Source organism: Phyllobates terribilis, unplaced genomic scaffold, assembly GCF_046119375.1.
Source record: "Phyllobates terribilis strain yellow unplaced genomic scaffold, ASM4611937v1 Scaffold_8852__1_contigs__length_25606, whole genome shotgun sequence".
Taxonomy (NCBI): Eukaryota; Metazoa; Chordata; class Amphibia; order Anura; family Dendrobatidae; genus Phyllobates; species Phyllobates terribilis.
Genome location: NW_027371592.1, coordinates 1 through 25,142, shown reverse-complemented (window position 1 = coordinate 25,142; position 25,142 = coordinate 1). Strand labels below are relative to the sequence as shown.

Here is a 25,142-nt window from a genome sequence, read left to right as displayed (position 1 = left end):
TCTTGGCATCTTGCAAGGCCAAGTCATAGTAAGCCTTCTGGGGCTCCCCTGTCAAGTATGGCATCAACACCTCTGCCCATTGCTCTGGTGGTAGCTTCTCCCTCTCGGCGACCCACTCAAATACCGTCAGAAAGGTTTCTACGTCATCACCCGGCGTCATTTTCTGCAGAGCTCCTTTTACTGTGTTCCGAACAGAAAAGTCATCCACTGACCTTAGCGTTTGAACTGTTGTCATGCCACAGATTACCTCTGCAAGCAAATCGATCTGCTGCTGCTGTTGTCGGCACTGGTCCTATTGGACCTGCTGCTGTAGCTGGAGCTGCTGCATAAGCAGCTTAGTGGTCTCCTGTTACACAATCTGCTGTTGCTGTAGCTGCTGCTGGTGCTGCGCCTGCTGCGCCTCCACCAGGTGTTTAAGTAGGTCCTCCATTTTGTCAGACGACACTTGCTGGCTTATGGCAAACTTCACCCAGGACATACAGCACCTCTTGTAACAGTCACACTGTTCACTGGAAGTGTTGCCCGCAATTCTAACACCACCTGTGGTAAAGCGACTTGCTCGTCTGTATGCGGAGGTAGACAAGGAACACTGACTCTTTAAATTTCGGGTTGATTTATTAAACATCTGAAATCAAACTTGAAGTCCATTAAGTAAACACGGCCCATTTGGCATAATGGCAAACAAAATACAAAGGTGCAGCACAGTCCATATATAGGCCGGGGTCCGGACACTCAGAATTAGGCACACACCGGTTCAGCTAAACACATGCAAGCTCCTCTCTGGAGCAGGTTTCTCCAGACACTGAACACACCTGAGTGCTAAGGCTGGCTATTTAAAGCCCAGACCACTCCCTGGAGTGGAGATATGGTAGATGGCCTCCCGCCCTGCACTTAGCCATCCACCAATAAAACATGTCCTTGTAAACCTGGCTCATTAACCCTCTCTGCACCTAATATGCAGAAGAAACTTCCATGTTTTACATCACTGAAGCTAATAGCCTCAGTGAAAAATATCTCCACTCTGACACTCTGCCAGAGACTTTGTCACAATATATATATATATATATATATATATATACATATATATATATATATATCCTGCTAATTTTATTTAGTAAAGGAGATAATAGAATTCTAAATAGATTTGTAAGTTTTGCCTGAAATATGTGAGATCATCCATCTCCCTTACCTAATCTCACACTTCTGTGCTTGACTATAAAACAACTGGCTACAACAGAAGACAAAAAATGTTAAGCCTTCCCTGTCAACGGTTTGGCTGACAATGACCGAGGTCAGAAGGAAATTTATACCTGTGTACACTTTCAGTCTGTATTATTTTCTCTGTGTCCTGATACATTCCTAACACTCAGGGCAAGTCTTGCTCCTGTCAGGTTCTAAGTGCAGCATCAGCACTGTTGTCTGGTACTCGCTGCAGCCATGTCCACCTATCTCCCAGGAGAATTTCATCCTCTCCTATATGGGCTGTTCACATTGGAATAACATTGGTAAAAACATTTACAAACCTCCTCCCTCATCAGACCCTCTTTGCATTGCCAAGGCTTGGTCTATACTGTGATTTTCTTCTTGTGATTCACACATAGGCGCGTTATACAAGTCTGCTTTCTCAACTTGAAAAAAAGTGTCTGTGATGGAGGTAGACGTTACAGTAATGTGTTGGCACCAGGCTTGGACTGGCCCACCGGAGAACAGGAGAATTGTCCGATGGGCCTCCGTTCAAGAGTGGGACACCATCTTCTTATATAAACAGTACTGGAATCACTACGTACAGACAAAGGCAGCATCTTATTCATTGAACAATCTACCCAGTTCATTGTTATATAATTTTGTACTTGAGGATAATGTCACATTTGCAAGTAGCTGAAAAGTGGGGCCCTGAAGTTGGTTACTGGTGGGCCCTTGGCACCCCAGTCCGACACTGGTTGGCACGATAATGTACTCAAGAACATACTTCACAATATTTGCTTGGCTCAGTCTTAAGTTTCACTATACCGATTATATTTAACGTAGTAACATTTTATTACAGAGGGATCTGGCGGCCATTAAAAAAGAAATGGAACAAGTCATTAAACAGGGGCAAGCTGTAAGTCAACTACACCCTCCAGTGCAGAAGAAAGTGGCAGAGAGACTGGAAGATGTGGCCAAGAGCTGGGGAAATCTAATAACCAAATCCCAAGAAAGGAAAGAAAAACTGACCCAAGCCGAACAAGTGCAGATGTATTTCAGCGAATGTGGCGAGCTCATGTAAGTGCTCAGTCAGGAAGAAGGGATTGGTTCCTTTAGTATATAAAGCGTCAGAGTGCACCATTAACTATAGGATGCAGTGTGGGGCACAGTTTTTGTCTGTTAGGGCACTAAATACGACCCCTCTGACACTGGGGCACAGTGCACCTAACAATTAAAGAGAATTTATCACAAAGTTTTTGTAATGTAATCTGAGAGCAGCATGATGTAGGGATAGAGACCCCAATTCCAGCGATGTGTAACTTTCTGGGCTGCACGTTGTAGTTTTGATAAAATCACTGTTTTCTCTGCTGCAGATCTAGCAGTTCTCTGAATGCTGAGCTCTATATAACCCTACCCACACTACTGATTGTCAGCTTTCTGTGTATGCTGTGCATAGGCTGAAAGCGGCCAATCAGTGGTGGGGGCAGGGTTCTACCAAGCTCATGAATAAGGAGGACTACATGGCAGCAGGTCTTCTAGTCGTCCAGTGATTATCTCCTTTCATCAAAACTACAGTAAGCAGCCCAGTAAGTAACACATTGCTGGAATCAGGATTTCTCTCTCTCTACATCATGCTGCTGTCAGATTAGGTAGCAAAAACCTGGTGAAAGACTCCCTTTAAAACATATGTGCATTGGCTGATGCAGTGAAGCAATGAAGGGAAGCAAAGTGCCTCTCATGGTGGAGAAGCCGGTGGCCATTTACGTTGCATCTCTTACCAGGCAAAAACAAGATGCCGCACTCAGATGCACATATACAGTTCATGTAAAAAGTATCTAAAGAATATTTTCACCCAAAGCATTAAAGGATATGGACTCCCTTGGGGGGCTTTTTTTTTTGTTAAATGTATGTGTTTCTGGCTAATAATCAATTTTTGCAATTGGATTATTTAAAGGGGTTGTCTGTTTTAAAATTAAATTTTGTATTAAATTATTTTTGCACCCGAATGCCTTGAGAATCCCCAGTGAGCTGTTTAGATAAAACTGAACTTTTCTAAGCTGATTATGACCACAAAGCTCAATTCAACTTTCCTTTTCATTAGGGCAAACAGTGCAACATTTTGAATGAAACCTAACTGCAAACATTATTTGTAGCCTAAAACTACATGCATTTAAGTAAACAATGCCCCCAAAGGTGTTGGTATTATTTGGGGGGGGAAACTGTGCGTTGTTCTCATTTTTGATTTACTAATGAATAGGCAATTGTATTTTTTATTTTTTTTTACTTATAGGGATGTTGCCAATTTTCTGCTTTGTAGAAATGTCTGCTGAGTTTGCATTGATGATTTATTTCTAATGTTCTCTTCCACATTATTAGAGTCTGGGCAAGAGAGATTCATGCTCTAATGATATCTGAGGAGCTGACAAGTGATCTGGCTGGTGCGGAACAGCTGATTAAACGGCACGAAGAATACAAGAGAGAGATTGATCGTCACTGGGGGAAGTATGAAGAACTTCAAAGAATCGGGAAGTCTCTCCTGGAGAAGAAGCACTTCATGTCTTTTGAGGCAAGTTATACCCATTATCATATATGTAATATATCTTGATGCCCCAATGACTGGATGAATGTCTTCAAGTTATTCTCCACTAGTCAAATAAAAGGAGATTTGGCCCCTTTAAACCTTTAACCCCTTCATCCCACAGCCTGTTTTCACCTTCATGACCGGGCCAAATTTTACAATTCTGACCAGTGTCACTTTTTGTGATTATAACTCAGGAACGCTTCAACATACCTCAGTGATTCTGAGATTGTTTTATTTCACGACACATTGTCCTTCATGTTGATGGTGAATTTAGGCCGATATTTTTTTTCTTTTATTTGTGAAAATATCAAAATTTTTGGTGAAAATGTTGAAAATTTCACATTTTTTATTTTTATTTTTCACATTTTTCACATTTTTTATTTTTATACCCTTAGATCAGAGAGTTATCTCAGACAAAATAATTAATAAATAACATTTCCCACATGTCTACTTTACATTCAGCATCAATTTTGAAACATCATTTTTTATTTTTTGGAAAGTTAGAAGGGTTAAATAGTTGATCAGCGATTTCTCAATTTTCCAACAAAATTTGCAAAACTAAATTTTGTAGGGACCACATCACATTTGAAGTGACTTTGAGGGGCGTATATGACAGAAAATTCCCAAAAGTTACACCATTTTAAAAACTGTACCCCTCAAGGTGATCAACACCACATTCAAGAAGTTTATTAACCCTTCAGGTGCTTCACAGGAATTAATGGAATGTGGAAGGAAAAAAATGAAAATGTAACTTTTTCCTGCACAAATGTTGATTTGGCCCCAAATTTAGCATTTTCACAAGCGGTACAAGAGAAAATGGACCATACAATTTGTTGTGCAATTTCTCCTGAGTACGCCAATATCCCATATGTGGTATAAAAGTACTGTTTCGGCGTACGGCAAGGCTCGGAAGGGAAGGAGCACCATTTAACTTTTGGAATGCAAAATTGGCTGAAATACATAGTGGATGACATGTCGGGGTTGTAGAGCTCCTGATGTGTGTAAACAGTGCAGACCCCCCACAAGTGACACCATTTTGAAAACTACACCCCAAAAGGAACTTATCTAGATGTGTGGTGAGCACCTTCAACCTGCAGGTGCTTTACAGAATTTTATAACATTGAGCCGTGAAAATGAAATAATACATTTGTTCCTCCAAAATGTTGGTTTTGCCCCAAATTTTTCATTTTCACAAGGATAAAAGAATTACATGGACCATACAATTTGTTGTGTAATTTGTCCTAAGTACACCGATACCCCATATGTGGTGGAAAACTACTGTTTGGGCGCATGGCAGGGCTTGGAAGGGAAGGAGTGCAAACTGAATTCTGGAGCTCAATTTTGGCTGGAATAGATTGCAGATGCCATGTCACATTTAGAGAGCCACTGACATGCCAAAACAGCAGAAAACCCAACAAGTGACCCTATTTTGGAAACTACACCTCTTGAGGAATTCATCTAGGGGTGTAGTGAGCATTTTTAACCTTCAGGCAATTCACAGAATTGTATAACATTAGCTTGAGTAAATGGAAAATTACCATTTTTTCCACTAAAATGTTGCTTTGGCCCCAAGTTTTTAATGTACAAAAGGGATAATAGGAGAAAATGAACAGTACAATTTCCTTCTAAATGCTGTGATCACTATCAAGCATGGTATTTAGGGGGTTAAATGGTCTGGGGCAGTGCGTCACCACTCCTGGCTGTGACAGCCAGAGCTCGGCTATAACTTACATCGAACTCTTGGTGACAATCATGCGAGCACAACTCCTGTGCCCGCAAGATCACCGTGACATAATTTATGTCATTTTGCGGGAACCCCTTCTTGACCATGACTTAAGCTTACATCAGATGTCGTGAAGGGGTTAAAGGGAATCTGTCAGCAGGTTTTTGCTATGCAATCTGAGGTCAGCATGAGGTAGAAGTTCAGACACTGATTTCCGGATTGTGTCACTTATTAGGCTATGTGCTGTTGTTTCAATGCAATCAATTCTTTATCAGCAGTAGATTATAACTATTGGACAAGCTGCCCACGTGCATCATAGTTCAACCACGTCCCCAGCACTGATTAGCAGCTTACTGTCAATATACAATATACACAGAAAACTGCTAATCAGGGCTGTGGGGGGGGGGTCAGCATTCTGAGCACTGCCACATCTACAGCAGAGAAATCTCTGATTGTATCACAACTGCTGCCCCTAGTAAACTAAGTGACACATCACTGGAATCAGGGCCTCTTTCCCTACATTACTCTGCTCCAAGATGAGGTAGCAAAAACTTGATGACAGATTCCCACAGAGAAATCTTTTTCCTTCTAAATTGATTTTTTGCTCTCAGTTCATCTCTAAAATCTGTATTCAGCTAAGACAGATTTCCCTATTACTGAGAGAAAATTTATATAAACACCAACTGTCATCTCCTATGGGGAAAGGGGAGGAACTGGAGGCAGACACAGACCTTCTGATGCAAGTTCTCCTGAAATGACAGTTACATTTCTCCATAGAACATTATGACCACAAACTATCATCTCCTATCTCCGTAATGGGAAATTCTGTATCTACTAAAGTCAGATTTTACCCATGAATTGATAATTTTGAGAATGAAAGATCAGTCCAGGAGGAGAAGAAGCTGATTGCTCTGATAACCTATATTACACAGTTCCTTATTTTCATGTGTGCTATTGATTCATGGAAAAAAAATTAAACCAACGGTTACTCTTTAAGAACAAGGATCATGTAAACAGTAGTATAAAACTCCAGGGCATAGGGTTTGGCGCATTGGGTAAATTAAATAAAAATTTGGGGTTATTTGTCGTCAAAATTGAATATTTCCAGTCTTAAAGGGAATCTGTCACAAGGTTTTTGCTACTTCATCTGAGAGCAGCCTGATGTTGAAAGCAAGACCCCGATTCCAACAATGTATCCCTTAGTTTACTGGGTGCAGCAGTTGTGATACAATCAGAGTTTTTAGATGTAGCAATGCAGCAGAGCTCAGGAAGCTAACCCAGCCCACACCACAGCTCTCTTGTACATTGTCTATTGACAGTGAGCTACTTATCAGAGGAGGAGGTGTGGTTGGACCAGGGGGCATACAAGCTATAGTCCAGGCAGTGATAATACCCTGGTGATAAAACATTAATTGTATTGAAACAACAGCACACAGCCTAATAAGTGACACATCCCTGAAATCTATGTGTCAGACCCTACCTCATGCTGTCCTCAGATTACATAGAAAAAACATTCTGACACATTCCCTTTAAGGTTATAAATACAGCAATATTTTAATATCTACATTTACCCATAAGTAGTTTTAATCAAAATTATTATGAACACAAAGACATTTGTCCAGGATTAAAAAAAAAAAATAAAACAAAAATGCTTTTTGCCTTGTCCATTGGCTAAGCATGCTGTTCTCTTCATCAGTTGGGGGTTTGGATCGTGAAACTCCCCACAATCAGAATGCGGTGGCATATCCTAGCACTGTGTCATGACTGTGTGAAATATGTAAACCCCAATTTTTTGAGAAACTGAAGCTCGAATAATGACTTGATACAAACATACATTTCAGATTGAAGAGAAAATCCATGAGCTGTCAGAGCTAATGGGGCTGGTGTCTAACACCTGGAAGAGGAGGAAGGAGATCTACGACGAAAACCTGGAGATACAGTTATTGTGGAGGGACCTGGAACAAGCAGATGGATGGCTCAACACTAAAGAACCCTACGTTTTGGATTCCAACTATGGGGTAAGAAATTCCGTTTTGGTGGACAAACCATTCTAGAGCTTTATCTAAAATACAGAAATAACGAATATTATACTTTTATTTCACCATTGGGAACCAACAATATGTTTGGCCTCTTGTTTCACCTTGATGTAATATTTTAGCAAATATACTGTATATTAAAGGTGCTGTCTAGGATTAGAAGAAATTATCACTGCATCTTTCCAGAAACTGCGCCACACACAACCTATAGACAGGTGCAAAACTTTTTTTTTTTCCTTTGAGAAAGCAAATATTTTTTTCTTTTAAATCCTGGGCAAATTTAACTTCTTCTTTGCTTCATTCAAACTTGAATGTGTCAATGTAGAAGAGGGTCTTCCCTTGTAAAAGTGATCGTTGGGCCTGGTTAATTATAATGTCTTAAAGGGAATCTATCAGCTGATTCTTGCTGCCCAAAACACGGGCATCATTAGTCAGAGCCTGGCTGCACAATTGCAGCCAGGTATTAACTTCCCTCAAATACAACAGCGTTTCAGAGAAAACTTGGTTTGAAGGTCCAGCCAGGGACCTGTCAAAATTCCTGTTGTCTTTCTACAGTTTGATCACTAGTGGCTGCTATTGTTCATCTTAATAATTATGCTGCAATCCCACTCCTTACCACTGAAGGCTGCTGTTGTGTTCTTCAATTGCCTTTTACTAAGATGGCAGATTCTGAACCTTGGGATCCATCTTGTTTCCTGTTTGGGCCTCTTTAAAGCCACATGGATTTCTCACTCATTGCTTGAGTATCCTGTTATAATACTGGTGTAGTACTGCTGGAAACCAGTGGCTGAAGGAGCACAAGCAGGAACAGAACGTGGTTATAGATGTACATGGATATAACAAAGGAGTTGTAGGGAATAATTCGTAGATGAATGAAACAGTCTGGGAAAGAATGTTCAGGAGCTGAGACTGGAACTAAGCTAACAGCTAGACACAATACTCAAGCAATGAGTGAGAAATCCATGTGGCTTTAAGTAGGTCCAAACAGGAAACAAGATGGATTCCAAGGTTCAGAATCTGACAGGACCATAGGCAGAGATGAGAATAGTTCAGTTTCTCCCTGTCTCCATTCCAGTTGATTGACAGGTCTCTCCTGTGTGTACATAAGGAGAGACCTGTCAATCACCTACAGCGGTGTCAGGAGTATCCGGCTGGGGGTGGCACTGGACTGATTTGGTCTCTGCCTATGGTTCCAGGCTGAATTGTCTAACTTTATTTTCTCTGATATGACAGAGTATTTCAGAAAGAAACATACTTGTCTGCAATTGTGTATCCAGTCCCTGATTAATGCTGCATGTGTTTTGGGCAGCATGAATCAGCGGATATTTTCTCAAAGAAGAAGAACTAAGGACATCTCTTGTAAAAGCCGGTTAGGGTTATACCAGTGTGACAGGAAACAGGAAACTGGTAGACCCAAATATGCCAGTAGATTGTAAGCACTTTACAAAAACGAACAAACCCCAAAACAATATAACGTTAATTTCTAAAATATTTTATTTAACAGAGCCTCTACAATGAAGTAGTTGATATGCCCACAACGTTACATCATTGTTTATCACTGAACTTTAACTTTTTTAATTTTTTTTTTGCCTGTCACCCAAAAATTAAACAGTAACTTATAGGTACATCAAAATGGTGTATACACATGTGAACAAGACCCCATGTTACTTTTTTTTTTTTTTTTACATCATTGTAGTAGATGAAAAGCGGACACATTTTATGTGGTCTCGAAACCTTAAAAAGTTTTTCTGAAAAGGATAAGAGTCTAGAAGGTAATAATTTTTGGATAACATTTGGTTTTGGTCCTGCTAGGACTCCGTACCACATGTGGAGGACCTCATAAAGAAGCAAGAGGAATTTGAAAAGATGCTGGCTGCCCAAGGAGAGAAGTTTGAGACGCTGAAGAGGAAAACAAAGGTCAGTATTGGCTTCATGTAGACTATACATATACGGTGAATAACTGGCAGATGCCGTCACCTGTACGGTGCCAAGAGAAAACGTTCTGCACACGTCACCAGCATTGTCAATATAGAGGAGCAGCACACAAAACTTAGCATCGGTATTCACTATGGTCTGTAGTAAGTTATGGTCTGAGCATCTTTAGAATGCTATATAGCAAATCGGATATAGAAAACTATGGATCACTATTTGTTCTTGCAAATTGATGTGGCCTAAAGGAAGAGAAAAATTCTGTCATATATAAAATTAAATACATATGAATATTATTGAATACATTTTTTACATCTGTAAATTATTGTAACGTAAGATAGCTGCGTAGAATGAATATTTATGGCCTGGGCCATTGTTGTATTCTGCAATTATCTTTATAAAGTATTGGAGCTTCAAAACCATTTTTTAGGCTCCATTATGTTTAAATTATTACAAATACATTTTTATTGCATTTTTCCAAAAGGACTTGATTAAAGTGACCCTACCCCGCTCCTTTGTCAAAGATAATACTCCCTTTTATCCCCTCTCTAAACTATTTCCCTAGAGATGGGTTTATGATTAGATGAGAAAACCTCTTTAAGTGGTTTATCGAGTGGAATAATTTGGTTTAAGGGTCCGTTAATTGACACCAAGACTCACTTTACATCTTGTATCTTTCTTAGAGAGAACAGAACTTGTCTAAGCAGCCTGACTTTAATGAAAAAGAACCAAAGAAACCTGAATCCTTTATCAGAGTGCCTTCTCTAAAGAGGAAGCCATCAGCAGACAGAAGAGGATTTCCCCAAAAATTGGGAAGCACAAGGGGTCTGTCTAGTCGACCTGCCGCGGAATCAGTAGGCACCACACAACTGAATACTCCAGTAGTTTCTGGTGGCTTGCTGGACAACGTAGATGGCAAGAGCAACACAACCAAGACCGAGCAAGAGCCAAAGACATTGAGTGTCCCAAATCTTCTAGATCTCCACATCCCTCCTTTGGAAACCCCCATTACATTACCTGTATCCCAACCAATCAGGGCATCCTATCAGGAGCTGCTGTCTCCAGTGCAATCATACCAAAGCTACAAAGTGCCAATTACAGAAGAAATCCTAGACCATAGTCCATTAATTGCTTTAGAGGACACCAAGTACCAACCCAAGGAAAAGTCCCTTTTAAATCCAACAGATGCCTCTATATCACTGTCACATAATTCTGCCCTATCCTCCGAGAAAACACAAAGTGGTGTTGTGGTATGTGGTCTGTATGTGTATTAAAAAAAAAACCCTGTGTTCATTGTGTAATATAAGTTTTCAACATCCTTTGTCTTAATATATGCATTGCATGTGCTCTGCAGGAGGAGAAGCCATCGGTTGGACTCGGTGATAAACTTTCAAAAGTTCCAGTTCTCTTTGACTTGATTCCTGAGACGACACCCATCACCGCTTTGGTAATGTCATTTTTGATCTGGGAATATAGGGCATTTGATTTAGATTTTAGTATCTTTCCTGCATATTTTTTCCGGTGTTGCGTTGTCATTTTCATCAGGTGATTAAATAAACCGTCAGATTGAAACTGAAGGAGAAAGTAATCCCAGTGCTTGCAAGAGGAGCATTCCCATTTGTCTGGCGAATCTGTTGTTACGCCGGCCAGGTCCACAGGCCTGGTACAATATTATGATATAGTGGTAAAAAAATGAAATAAATAAAACACCCTGATGACAACTGATGATTTTTTGCATCAATTGTCATCCGATGATTTGTATCCGGCTCAAAAAACTCAACATGATGCAACTGATGTAGGTGAATCCAGCATAAGACATTGTAAAAAATGGATATGTACTCACAAAACACAATCGCTCTTTAGCGCTTTCAACATTACAACCCTGACTCGCTATGCAATTAATGTAGACAGCTACTTGGCTCCGCGTTAATTGGGCAACTCCTCCATTTCAATGCAAAATGTATGAACGGCCGTGCTACACTGATTATGTAGGCGCTGTACATTAATTGCAGGGCATTTTCTAGCTAGTTACATCTGTATTGCCTAACGTGGTGATAATGAGACATATAACTGCATCATACATAATCCGTTATTTCATGCATCCATAACTAATAGTCATAATGATATATACATGTCCATCTGTTACTAGACACTAAAGTCATGAGGTGTCAATCATTGCTGATTTCAAATCTTCAGAAGTCGCTGTATATAGACCATATCTAGTTATACTTCATCAGTTGTCACATAATTATTTTCCATTGTAATAACAACCTCAGAACTTGTGACAAATGAACAGTTGGCTTGTTAATAATTGTAGGCCAATATTAGATATAATTTGTTAGCAATTTATGTTCCTATCTTAAGCAATCATGGCATTTCGTCAGGATATTCCCGCTAGATGCAGCGCCCTTTGGCAGATTAGTGGCTTACCCTTTCTCTACTAGGTTCAGTGGAAGGGTGGCAAGCATGGGAGTTACAGAAAGGATTAAAATCTACTTGTTACTTTCAGTGGAAATGACCCAAATGCTTGAGATAGAAATACACTTTCATTATCTAGCCCGGCGGTAACAAGTACCTAAATGTCGATGATAAATTAATTTCTTACTATGCAGGAGGTGAAGCCGGAATATTCTCTGCCGAAGGTGAAGCCGCAATATTCTCTGCCAGAGGTGAAGCCGCAATATTCTCTGCCGGAGGTGAAGCCGCAATATTCTCTGCCGGAGGTGAAGCCGCAATATTCTCTGCCGGAGGTGAAGCCGCAATATTCTCTGCAGGAGGTGAAACCGCAATATACAGTGCAGGAGGTGAAACCGCAATATACAGTGCAGGAGGTGAAACCGCAATATTCTCTGCAGGAAGTGAAATCGCAATATTCTCTGCCGGAGGTGGAGCCACAATATTCTGTGCCGGAGGTGAAGCCACAATATTCTGTCCCGAAGGTGAAGCCGCAATATTCTCTGCCGGAGGTGAAGCCACAATATTCTCTGGAGGAGGTGAAGCCGCAATATTCTCTGCCCGTGGTAAAGGCGCAATATTCTCTGCCGGAGGTGAAACCGCAATATACAGTACCGGAGCTGAAGCCGCAATATTCAGTGCAGGAGGTGAAACCGCAATATACCGTACCGGAGGTGAAGCCGCAATATTCAGTGCAGGAGGTGAAACCGCAATATACCATACCGGAGGTGAAGCCGCAATATTCTCTGCCAGAGATTAAACCGGAGTATTCTCTGCCTGAGGTGAATCCGCCAAATACTCTACCGGAGGTGAAGCCACGATATACCATGCCAGAGTTGAAGCCGCAATATTCTCTACCGGAGGTGAAGCTGCGAAATACCGTGCCGGAGGTGAAGCCGCAGTATTCTTTGCCGGAGGTAAAGCCGCCAAATACCCTGCCAGAGGTGAAACCGCGATATACTCTGTCGGAGATGAAACCACAATATTCTCTGCCGGAGGTGAAGCCGCAATCTTTGCTAGAACTTAATGTGGATTTCCCAAGTGGATCATCAAGAATATCAGATCTACCTACACCACCTTCTCCAGTAAGTGCAAAAATGTCACATAATGACCAGTAATTATAATTAGAGATGAGCAAACATGTTCGGAAAACGTTAGGTTTTGTTCAAGTTTGGCACGAACATTGCACATTCAGATTCATGTTCCCGAGGCTTTTGCGCAAAAATCGGCAAAAGTCGGCCAGAATACGAACATCCCTGGTTTCCCACAATGTCATCTGCGTGACAGTACAAGAAACTGGTTGTGATCGACAGTAACATTGTAACCGCGGGTCACAGTGCTGCTGGATCATGCTGTCAGGTGTCAGTGTGATCCTGCAGCTGAGACAGTGACGGACGGTTAAAAGCTTACCGCTGGTCATAGGCACCGGCTGATGGGACTACCCCCATTAGCTGGCGCCTGCTGACACTTATTAACAAGAAGCGCAAGCGCCGATGATGGGAGGAGTAATCTCTCATCAGCTGGCGCTTGCACAGTAAAAGTGAAAGTAAAAAAAAGTTTAAACTAATAAATAATTATTTAAATAAAAATAATAAACACATTATACTCACCTACACCTAATCGCCGATGTTCTCGTCCCCTGTAAAAAAACAACAAAAAAAACACCATATACTCACCTTAACGCCTAATCCCCGATGCCCTCGTCTCCTGTAATAAAGAAAAAATAATAAACCTGTCACGCAAGTTGAGGGAAGGAATAAGTGTACACCGACGGGAAGAGGGGGAAGGGAGCCCAACAACTAGGGAAAGGGGGAGTGGAGATCCCTAGGCAGATCAAATATCACCCTGCCATCCCTAAACCTAAACCCTGAATGTCCCTAGAGCTTGGCCCTAGATAGGAAAGGGACTTCAATGCGCAAGCGCCGGCTGATGAGAAATTACTCCTCCCATCAACGGCGCTTGCGCCCCTCGTGAATAGTGTCAGTAGGCGCTGGCTGATGGGGGTAGTAGTCCCATCAGCCGGCGCCTATGACCCGCGGAAAGCTTTTTACTGCGGGTCACAGTCACAGCTGCGGGATCACACTGACACCTGACAGCATGATCCCGCAGTGCTGTGATGGTAATGATGTTACCGCCGATCACAGCCCCTGTGCGACAGTGCGGGAAACCAGGGATGTTCGGGTGCCTGAACACAAACCTTTTTTTCGGGTTTAGTCAACGAATCCGAACATCAAAAGGTTCGCTCATCTGTAATTATAGTACATACTGCAACCTAACATGCATATGACATCATCCTCACTATAAAGAGGTGTATTGAATAAAGCTTTTTGCAGTACAAAAAAACCAAACACATAGATTCTGCAAAACCTTACACTGAAAAACTCAAAAAGTCCACTTTGTACCACAACTGAAGTTTTGGTTTGCTGTCTTTTCTTTCCTGACAGAGTCCTTCCTTGGATAGAATAATTAATGGATTCATGGAGACAAAGCAGACCCTTCTGCCAGGGGGAAAGGTATAAACCATGAACACTGTTATAGGTTTAGTAACAGAAGTTCTTATTTTTCCTACTTTATTCCTTCTTAATTACTATGACATGCCAAAATGACAATACTAGCAGCCACTGCAGCACTTTCATATAAGGGTGACCATTTTTTCAATCTGATTATTAGTTTATACATTTGTCTGTCACTTTGCCTTGTGAAGCCTTTTAACCCATCCTGACCTCCAAATGAAGCCGTTTTTTAAATGCATTTATATTGAACTACTACATTTTTTATTTTTATCCTGCCATAGGTTTTTTTTTAATACACCTTTTGTATGTTTTAATAAATTTTTTTTTTGGAACGAACAACATCTTTTTTTTCATCAAGGACACAGCACCATGTCCACATTCCTCCCAACTTATCTACATTGAATAAAAGAAAGCAAAGATCTTGAAAACTAAGAAAAATGAAGTCTATGGTACCCAGAAAGTTGCAAGCAATGAAGTTTTATTTACCTAAATCAAGACAACATATTTAGCTCTAGTGAAATCTTATTTCAAAATATTAATAAAAATGTATCTGTGACATGGCAGGAAAGGAGACGATACATTGCTTCTACAAATCAATTTCTCGCTTTTAATCTATATTCTGTATGAAAACCATGTACTGCTTGTATTACTGTAGGAAAATCCAGCCAACTACTGGAACTCATACTTTGTCACAATGCGAGGAAAGATCATGAGCTTCTATAAAGGCAAGAAGGATGAAACTAAGGTATTGTGCCCTAAAGGCTTTGGCTATAGAAGTGTGGCATAATATATGTGCCCCAGTCTTATTCCCCTGTATTGAAAGTGTTGTCATGTACTAGAGAGATGTATCCTAAAAGCTATGCTTTAGGTTATTGAACCCTATGGGTAATTTGGCTTGTACAGTGTATTCACTGAACATGAACACATATCATACTCTAAAAAATGCTATGTAACACCAGGGGCACATGGCTAACGTAACAGTAATGAGCTGGAAGAACATAGAAAATCAAGTAGAACAATTAAATACTTACTGTCACAATCTATTTAGTTTTGATCTATCACCAGAGGTTATTGTTAGGCCACCAGTTGCCACAGCAATTGTGCTGCAGGGAGCCAATATAATGATAGAGGGAGCAATCTCCCTCTCTCACACTCCTTAGATGCTGCAATTTAAATTGACTGTGGCATCTAAGGAGTTGATTGATCTGCAAAAACTGACTGCCTTCAATCTCCTCTGAACGCTATTAGACTGCAGCTGCCCCAGGAACACGATACCCGGGTGAATAATCGCTGTCTTTTCACGGTCCTCATGGAAAGTGGCACATGAAAAGGCAGCGATGTGACCAGAAGTGGTTAATGTGGCATCTGAGTCACAGCACAGAACTGGATAGAGGTAAATGATGAAATTATTTCTACAGTAGCGTTCACCATTTGAAAGGTTTATCAGTCGCCAATGCTAAAAATTATATATAATGCGTGTAATATCTCTTTTAGAATGAAACTGCAATTCCTTCAGTTAACTTGGTGGGCGCTGTCTGTGAAAGAATATCGGATACTGCGGAAAAAGTAAACACCTTCTGTGTGAGGTACTGTTCAGACTGGTATCCAGCCTTAATGAGGGGAACGCATATGGCTTTATTATCATCACTGATTTTAGGCTACTCCTATTTCCACAGTTTTGAGGGGCAGTGAAACCAGGGTTATATGTACTGGGGGTGCTGAGAATAGAGGGATCAAGGTCCCTTTTGTTTTTCTTTTTCACTTAGGTTCTCTCGGATACTCAGCGTGCAGGGAATTGCAACATGGCTTCATTTAACGTGGATCTGTCGCTAGACTTCTCAAAATAAAAACCACACATTAAATAGATCTCTTAGACCAGATAAGGATGGTATACTGGTTTTGACAATCAATATCAGAATAACTTTATAAACCTAGTTTAATTTACAAGTACCTCAGTGTCCCTCCTCCTGCTGAGCTCTCACACTTCTCTGTACAAGCTGCAGCTTTCTGTCAGTCAGGATGGGCAGAGATTGAATACACTTGGACTCCTAAGCGTTCTCACTTTTTAGCTTAAACGGATTTCCCATGAACAAAAGTTGATTTTAATCAATAGATCTTGGAATAATAATAAGTTCCACCATTGGATGTGTGTAAATATAATGTTCCTGTGCTGAGATAATGTTATAAATGTGCCCCTGCTGTGTACTGTGTAATGACTGTGTCTCACCGTATATGGAACATGGTCTGATCATACCACATCTCCTGGGCAGGGGAGGACACAAAAAAGTATATAGACATTACAGCAGGGGATTGCAAATGATTCTTTCTTTGAAGTAAAACATTGTTTAAAAACAGGCACTGAAATGTTTTACCTCACAAAAAAAATCACCTGCAATCTCATGCTGTGATTTCTCTATAATCTTTTCCTTCCTCCCCTGCCCAGGAGCTGTGGTATGATCAGACCATGTTCCTGTACGGTCAGACACAGCCATTACACAGTACACAGCAGGGGTACATTTATAAGATTATCTCAGCACAGGAACATTTTATTTAAACAAATCCAATTGTGGAACTTATTATTATTCCAAGATATATTGATTAAAATCAACTTTTGTTCGTGGGAAAACAATCCCTTTAAGTCTTAAAATGCTCATTTTAATATGATTACTGTAGCCTGGAAAGGGAGGGAAGGGGAGTAGAGGAGCACTATCTAAGCATAGTGAATGTTCCAAAGATGTATCAAGGTGAAATTAGTATTTTCTCACCTAGTGAGGTTGTTCAGTTAGGCACAACACTAAAAATCGCTTGTGATGCAAGAAATCCTTCAAAGGGCTTGCTGCCAGTCCAGTATGCCATGAAAAAATGTATTTCCTGAAAACCTTTTCAGCATATGATAATGGAGGGAATATTGATCCAGAGAGGCGCTTCCACTGATGGAATGAGGACTCCAGGTGGAAAAAAGTGGTAAAAACATTGTGGAATTATATATCCCAACATAGTCTATTTAAAAATTATTTTATTTAAAAAGTACAAGAGTTACACTCAGAAATTAAAACACAACGCGTTTCGGCAGAATCAGACACCTGATGACGGCTCATTCAGCTGAAACGCCTTGTGTTTTAATTTATGAGTGTAACTCTTGTACTTTTTAAATAAAATAATTTTTAATATGGTACATTGGGATACATAATTCCACAACGTTTTTCCACCTGGAGTCCTTATTCTATCAGCGGAAGCTCCTGTCTCGATCAATACTCCCTCCAATATGATAACTGTATACAGCTATTCTGACACATATTTTCAAAGTATGTACACCAGCCTCACCAGGTCTAAGAGATCTATATATTAATGTATGCAGTTTTTATTGTGAAATCTGATGAGTAATCCTCTTTAAAGGGAATCTGTCACCCAGTTTTATCTTTCCCAACTGAGAGCAGCATGATGTGGGGAAGAGACCCTGATTGTAGCTATGTAACTTACTGGGCTGCTTGTTGTGGTTTGATAAAATCACAGTTGTATGAGTTGCAGATTTATAAGTTCTCTGACTGCTGAGCTCTGTATAACCCTGCCCTCACCACATATTGTCAGCTTTCTGTGTGTGCTGTGCATAGGCAGAAAGCTGCCAATCAGTGTTGGGGGTGGAGTTGGACTACTTGGAAGCAGGTTTGTTAGTCCTCTAGTAATAATCTCCTGCTGATAAAATAACAATTTTATCAAAACTACAGCATGCCTCTATATTATGCTGCATTCAGATTAGTGGCAAAAACCTGGTGACCACTTTCCTTTCAAGTGCAGTTACACTGAAAGGACTTCTTGAATGAGAATCCTTAGTAATGCTTGTTTCACAATAATCGTGCAGTGAATGAGCAAAACACTCGTTCGTAGGGTGAAATAGTTTTTTGGTTTGCTTAAAAATCATCATTCTTGACAGCGCATCATCCTATATAAGCAAGACGCGCGCTGCCGAGAACAATGGCAGTCTTTGCACACTGAATGATCTATTACCCATCTTTCAGTAAACGGATCTATAAACTTTAGTCTTAAAGTGCACCAGATTTATCGAAGTGGTTAATGCTGTTAGACTAGATCATCTAAAAAGCAGATTTGTCAAAGTTTAGAACTTCTGTTAGTTGATTTACTTTGTGCCACAATTTTGGGAAATAGTTTTACATGATAAGTCTCTTTTCAGGAAGACCTCTTACACTGGTCAGACAAAGCACAGAAAGTATTTAATAAAGGCGCAAGTCATCATTTTTATTTCTTCACAAGCTCTGGTGCAATTAGCTAGATAAAGGTCTACCAATATGTATTTTTATATATTTTTTAACCTCCAGTTGCTATATTTTTGCTTTAACTTGCATATATACTGTTTTGTTAGGATGAGAAATAAGAGACAGCAGTAGCAGCTTTTACAATATGAACCCTTCAAAGTATGGCCCTTAAAACTATAGCCTTTCTCTATTTCTAGGGCCACTGATGGATCTGAATACTTACTTTCAGTTCCCACTGTTAAAAAGATGGAAATCTGGATCCAAGCAATTGATGGAAATGCCGGTAAGAATTTGTTTGTGATAATACTATTGAATCTGAATTTTAAAGAGTCTTTGTCAAGTTTGTAAGTTATCCCCTATCCATAGAAAACCTTACTGATTACTTGAGAAAGCTTAGTGGTCTCAATCTCAGGATCGGCCCCACAATGATCATTGGTTTCCCACTATCCTATGAATAGCGAATAACTTTAAAAACTTGGTAGAAACCCTTTAATTTTTGGGTATTGTAACTTGATAGGTATGACAACCCAGAAAATGTCACCCGCCAGTCACCCAGAATGTGGAACTTGTGTTCACCATTCTCAAGATTGTGGCCAGGAGGAGTTGAGTAGAGCAGCAGGTTGTATGTACTACTGTTCAATTCAAGTTTATAACACTTTCAAAGATAACCAAAGTGCAGCACGGAGCTCATCTTCGTCTGATGTGTTCAGATTTATAGACTTGATTCGCTCAGATACGCTCTGCTCCTCCATTCAACTTCTCCTGGCCAGCGGTGGTATCAACACCAATTTCTCAGCTATCACCTGTTATAGGGCACATCAAGCAAGACTCTGTCTCAGTGTAAAGGTCCATTTACACCACAAGATTATTGAGATTGAGCATTTCTCAGTAATCTTGCAGTCTAAATGAGATGCCAATCGCCCGATGAATGAACAAAATGCTTGTCTATCATGGTATGTCTCCTGCTTTCTGTTGAACAGAATATTCCTCACAAACCATTGATCCAAATTCACACTTGTTTATCTATCTTGGTATGTCTCCTGCTTCCATCCCCTGCTGTACAATTATCAAACTTTTCTTATTATCTCTTGTCTCTTAATTTATCCCTTTCCTTTAATTGTCTGATCTGTCTCCCTATGGCTCCACCCTTCTGTTCTCATCTGGTACCTTTCATGTGGAATTAAAGATATATAAATTTAGAGCTTTAGGTCTTTGGGTGCCTCTTCTCAAGTGCCTCTTTCAAAAGCACATCAGAAATATACCAGAAGTGAGCAGAAGGTAAGAGCAACAACTGTTTACTTACTATGCTCACCTCTTTATCTTTCCATACTTAGGCTGTGTGCCCACTATGCGTTTTTCAAGCGTTTCTGCCGCAGAATTTTTGCAGCGAAAACGCTTAAAAAGTGCTTGGTAGTATGTGCCCCATGGTCCCCAATGATAATCCGCATGTGCTGTGCACATGCTGCTGAAATTTCCGCTGCGGATTATCATTGCAGAACAATCCGCAGCATGTCCATTAATTTTGCAGACACGCAGCATAATCGCCGCCATTGACTTGCATTGGACATCCGCATCACTACATGTACACACGCGGATATCACACGGTTGGTACCCACGTCTGGAGAAGAAGAGACTCTCATCCAGACCATTGTACCTGTAAAAAAAAAGAATTTAAAATAAAAAATAAAGATTATACTTACCTTCTGATGTCCCCCGGCCTCCTCAGCGATGCGTGCGATGTGTTGGGCGGCTCGCGGTGGTGTGAAAGGACCTGACATGACGTAATTGAGTCATGTGACAGGTCACGCGACCGCTGACGTCGGCGATCGCGTGACCTGTCACATGACTCAATGACGTCACCGCAGGTCCTTCACACCACCGTGAGACACCGGGGAGACCGGACGCATCGGAGAAGGAGAACGGGGGCCATCGGAAGGTAAGTATAATCTTTATTTTTTATTTTTCACTATTCTTATTCTTTTTTTTTTAACTAACTTGGTCACACTACTATAAATCCATGCCGTTTGCATGGATTTATATAGTGTGAACAAGTTGTCAAGCACTTTCCAAGTGATGCTAAAATTGCTTGGAAAAGCGCTTGATAAACCGCATGCAGAAATGCATGCAAAAATGCTTGACAAACGCTGCTACCTGGCTGGAAAAACGCATGTAAAATACGCATGCGTTTTTCCTGCCAGGGAGAAGCGTAAAAAATATGCAGCATTTCTGCATCGTGGGCCCATAGCCTTACTCTTCCACCATGCATACTTATGCCTTTACAGTTTTTGACCCACTAATCCTCCTTACTCTCCTTCACTACTTCCAAACCTGACACTCTCCAAACCAATAATTATCACACCTTCCCTCTCTCCCACCTTCTCCTTACTCTCCCACATTACCTCATCTGCAGACCAGCTCCTCAACCTCTCAATCCTCCTGCTAAATCAAAAAACAACTCTCCTTCTCCCACCTCCTCTCCCTCTCTTTGCTTCTCCTCACTGCTGGTGACAAATCTCCCAATCCTGGACCTCCACAGTTGATGATACCTCGCTCCTATCAACCACCGCCTACTAGAAAATGCAATAATCCATGCAACATAAAACCCATTCCTTTGACCCCCTCCGCTGCGCCCTTTTCCTGGAGCACTTTGGAACACCCCCGTTCCGTCAGCAATAAGCTTTGTGTCACACATGACCTTTTTACCTCTCACAATTTATCCTTCCTGAGCCTCACCGAAACTTGGCAGACGCCCTCCGATATGGTCTCCCCTGCTGTGCTGTATTACAGTGGCCATCACTTCACCCACACTCCTCGTCCTGTCAATAGGCAAGGTGGAGGAGTGGGTTTTCTCCTTTCTAACAACTCTACCTTAAACCCAATCCCACCTCTACCCTTCCTCGTCAATCCTTCTTTTGAAGAGCATTCTGTCCATATCTATTCTCCCTTCAACATCCAAGTGGACGTCATATACCAACCCCTGGGCCCAGCCACCACCTTTATTGACCACTTCTCGCACACCTAGATACCCACACGCTCTCTGACTCTATTCTACCACTATGCTCCATATCTTCATATCTTTACTCCATGACACAGACAGTGCCACTGTTTTCTACAACGCCACACTCGCATCAGCTATTGACTCAATCACCCCTCTCATGAATGGCAGAGTATGACGAATTAATAGACAAGTAGAACTGGAAGAGTTATTCGGCACAAAGCAACAATCTATTATCTTCAATCAATCATGCCCTTGCCATATGAGCTATGCGATGTTACGGATATACCGAGGTGCTCAGCTGCGAGTAGATTAAAGTTCATGCATGAAGAAAAAGAAGAGCGGCACTCAACGATCCAATTAAAAATTTAAGTCCTTTATTCCAAACTTCGGTACGTAGACATGGTGTACAGGTATGCAAGTTGTGCGGGGAGAGGAAGGACAGAGGATGATGGTTGTTTCGCATTAGTACAACGCTTCTACGGGTCCACCTGCTCCTACATCATGATGCTTTCAGATTCCATAGCAAAAACCTTATGACATATTCCTTTTAACATGGTACAAGAATCTGCTACTTTACTTTGTTGTGAAAAAAAAATCAAATAGAATCTTGTAATTTATCTCTTCCTAGTGTGTATGAGTACTCCTTGAATAGTATAAGGTGGAGTAACCACATGATCCTACAAGGCCTTTTGGGTATCTTCACAGAAAGCAAATTTTGAGTAGGAAGAAATTCACTACATATGCTGCAAAAACAACACTATTCAAATGTACTGTATGAGTTGAATGTTTCAGTTTAGAAAAATTTCCTTAACAAATGTGCCACATGTGAATATATTTTACGGTCTTTCCTGAGTATGCCTAATAATTGAGTTTTTAGCAGCATTAGAATTGCCCACAATATACCATCTGAATTAAGATATGATGTATGTGTCTATTTTTTTTCCCCTAGATGAGCGTGTCATTAAAAGGGAAGTATCTGCTTACTCACCAGTCAGAGACATTCCTAGGTAAGAAAATATGAAAATATATATATAGATTATTTTATATCTTATGCTCCACTCTCCACGTAAATCAAGGACTGAACACGATTGGGGATGAGCGGACTCATGGAAGGTCGGGTTTAGTCCAAAGTTCGGTTCTGGTACCAGAACTCTACCCGAACTTTAACCAGAGCCCGAACCCCATAGAAGTCAATGGGGACCCCAATTTTAGTGTTGTAAAATGGTCACAGTAAGGGCCAGGGGGCTGCCAAACGAAGTAGATCTCTCTCTTCCCCCCTCTCTCTCTCTCCCACTCTCTCTTTCTACCCCATTCTCCCCCCCCATTCTCTCTCCCTCACTGTTTCTCCCCCACTCTCTCTCTCCCTCACTCACTCTTTCTCACCCTCCCTCTCTCTCCTCCTCTCTTTCTCCCCCTCTCTTTCCACCTCTCTACCCCTGTCCCACTCTCTCTTTCTCTTTCCCCCTCTTTCTCTCTTTCCCCCTCTCTTACTCCCCCTCTCTCTTTCTCCCCCTCTCTCCCCCCTCTCTTTTTCTCCCTCTCTCTCGCTTTCTCCCCCTCTCCCTTTCTCCCCTCTTTCTCTTTCTCCCCCTCTTTCTCTCTCCCCCTCTCCCCCTCTCTCCATCTTTCTCTCCCCCCCTCTCCCTCCACTCTCTCTCTCCCACTCATACTCTCTCTCTTTCTCCAACTCTCTCTCCCACCCTCCCTCTCTCTACTCTCTCCCTCCCTTTCTTTCTCCCCATCTTTCTCCCCCTCTCTCTCCCACTCTCTCTCCACCTCTCTCTTTCTCCCCCACTCTCTCTCTCTTTCTCTCCCACTCTCTCTCTCTTTCTCCCCCTCTCTTTCTCTCTCACCCTCGCTCTCTCTCACTCTTTCTCCCCATCTTTCTCCCCCTTTCTCTTTCCCACTCTCTCTCCACCTTTCTCCCCCTCTCCCACTTTCTCTCACGCACTCTCTTTCTCTCTCTCTTTCTCCCCCTCTCTCTCTTTCTCCGCCTCTCCCTCTTTCTCCCCTCTCTCTTTCTCTCTCTCTCACCCTCCCTCTCTCTCCTCTTGCTCTCCCCCTCTCTCTCTTTCTACCCCTCTTTCCCTCTCCCCCTCTCTCTGTCCTCCTCTCTCTCTCCCCCCACTCTCTCTTTCTCCCACTCACACTCTCTCTCTCTCACCCTCTTCCTCCACCTCTCTTTCTCTCTCTCACCCTTCCTCTCTCTCCTCTCTCTCTCTCCTCTCTCTCACACTCTTTCTCCCCATCTCCCCCCCCCTCTCTCCACCTCTCTCTTCCTCTCCCACTCGTTCTCCCCCACTCTCTCCCCCACTCTCTCTTTCTCCCCCATTCTCTCTCTCCCCCACTCTCTCTTTCTTTCCCCCTCTCTTTCTCCTCCTCTCTTCCCCTCCGGGGATTGGAACTTCAATGTTTGATCTTTTTGTTCAGTGGGGAGATAAGCTCCTGGCAGTGGAGCTCTCATAGAAATCACAGGAGGACTCGGCCGAGTGTTCCTGTGGGAGAGTTGGCTGACCACTTTCTAATGCATAAGGGCCTTAAGATTTGTATAAATTATAATTAACTATAAAATGTCACTGTTCTCTCCATATAGGGCACTATCACTTGAACCAGAGAGCAATGGCCATACATTTCCTGCTAACAGAGGTAAGAATGTGGAAAAATGTGCAGTTATAAACTCACTAGATGGTGGCCGCGACCAATCAGCAGAGCGTTGTTTAAATTTTGCGCCAATCTAACTGATTGGTCGCGGCTGGCGGCCGCGACCAATCAGCAGAGCGGTGTTTAAATTTGGCACCAAAATCGCTGATTGGTCGCGGCCATCGACCGCGACCAATCAGCAGAGCGTGGTTTAAATTTGGCGCCAATAATGCTGATTGGTCACGGCCAGCGACCGCGACCAATCAGCAGAGCGGCCTTTAAATTTGCCGCCCATATCGCTGATTGGTCGCGGTGGCCGGCAGCGACCAATCAGCAGAGCGGCGTTTAAATTTTCCGGCCATATCGCTGATTGGTCGCGTGCGTCGACCACGACCAATCAGCGTCGTATTAGTGAGGACCGGGGAGCGTCGCTGCCTGTGCGGCTACTTCCGCTGCGAGAAGCCGGGAGATGAGCGGCTACTCGCAGCAGAAGCATCCCGACCGGCGGCGTCGCTCCCCGGTCCTCCGTTCACACTTGCCCTCCGGAGATCAGCGGGCCAAGCCGCTGATCTCCCAACGTTAGCCGCATGGAGGTGAGCGGCGCCACCTGTCGTGGTACTTCTGCTGCCAGCAGCCGGGAGATGAGCGCCTTGCACCGGTCATCTCCCTGCTGCATCGCCGCTGACCTCCGTCTTGCAGATGAGCCGCTAACCGCCGCCATCTTATTCTGAAATCCCGCTCGCTGATTGGCCACGGCCGGACCAATCAGCGACGCGGGATTTCCTGGACAGACAGACAGACAGACGGGATAA

The 25,142-nt window shown here is 42.1% G+C and overlaps 1 protein-coding gene across 1 annotated transcript; it reads left to right on the top strand.

Annotated features, from left to right (window-relative positions):
* Window positions 1–2,026: 2,026 nt before the first annotated feature.
* On the top strand, window positions 2,027–24,428 carry LOC141252400 (uncharacterized). The gene is made up of 13 exons (XM_073670504.1): window positions 2,027–2,262; window positions 3,562–3,751; window positions 7,331–7,507; window positions 9,338–9,442; window positions 10,138–10,704; window positions 10,809–10,901; window positions 12,067–12,993; window positions 14,353–14,421; window positions 15,077–15,166; window positions 15,916–16,007; window positions 18,890–18,975; window positions 22,640–22,697; window positions 24,284–24,428. The coding sequence occupies exons 1-13, from the start codon at window positions 2,072–2,074 to the stop codon at window positions 24,426–24,428; spliced, it is 2,790 nt and encodes a 929-aa protein (XP_073526605.1). The 5' UTR covers window positions 2,027–2,071.
* Window positions 24,429–25,142: the final 714 nt, after the last annotated feature.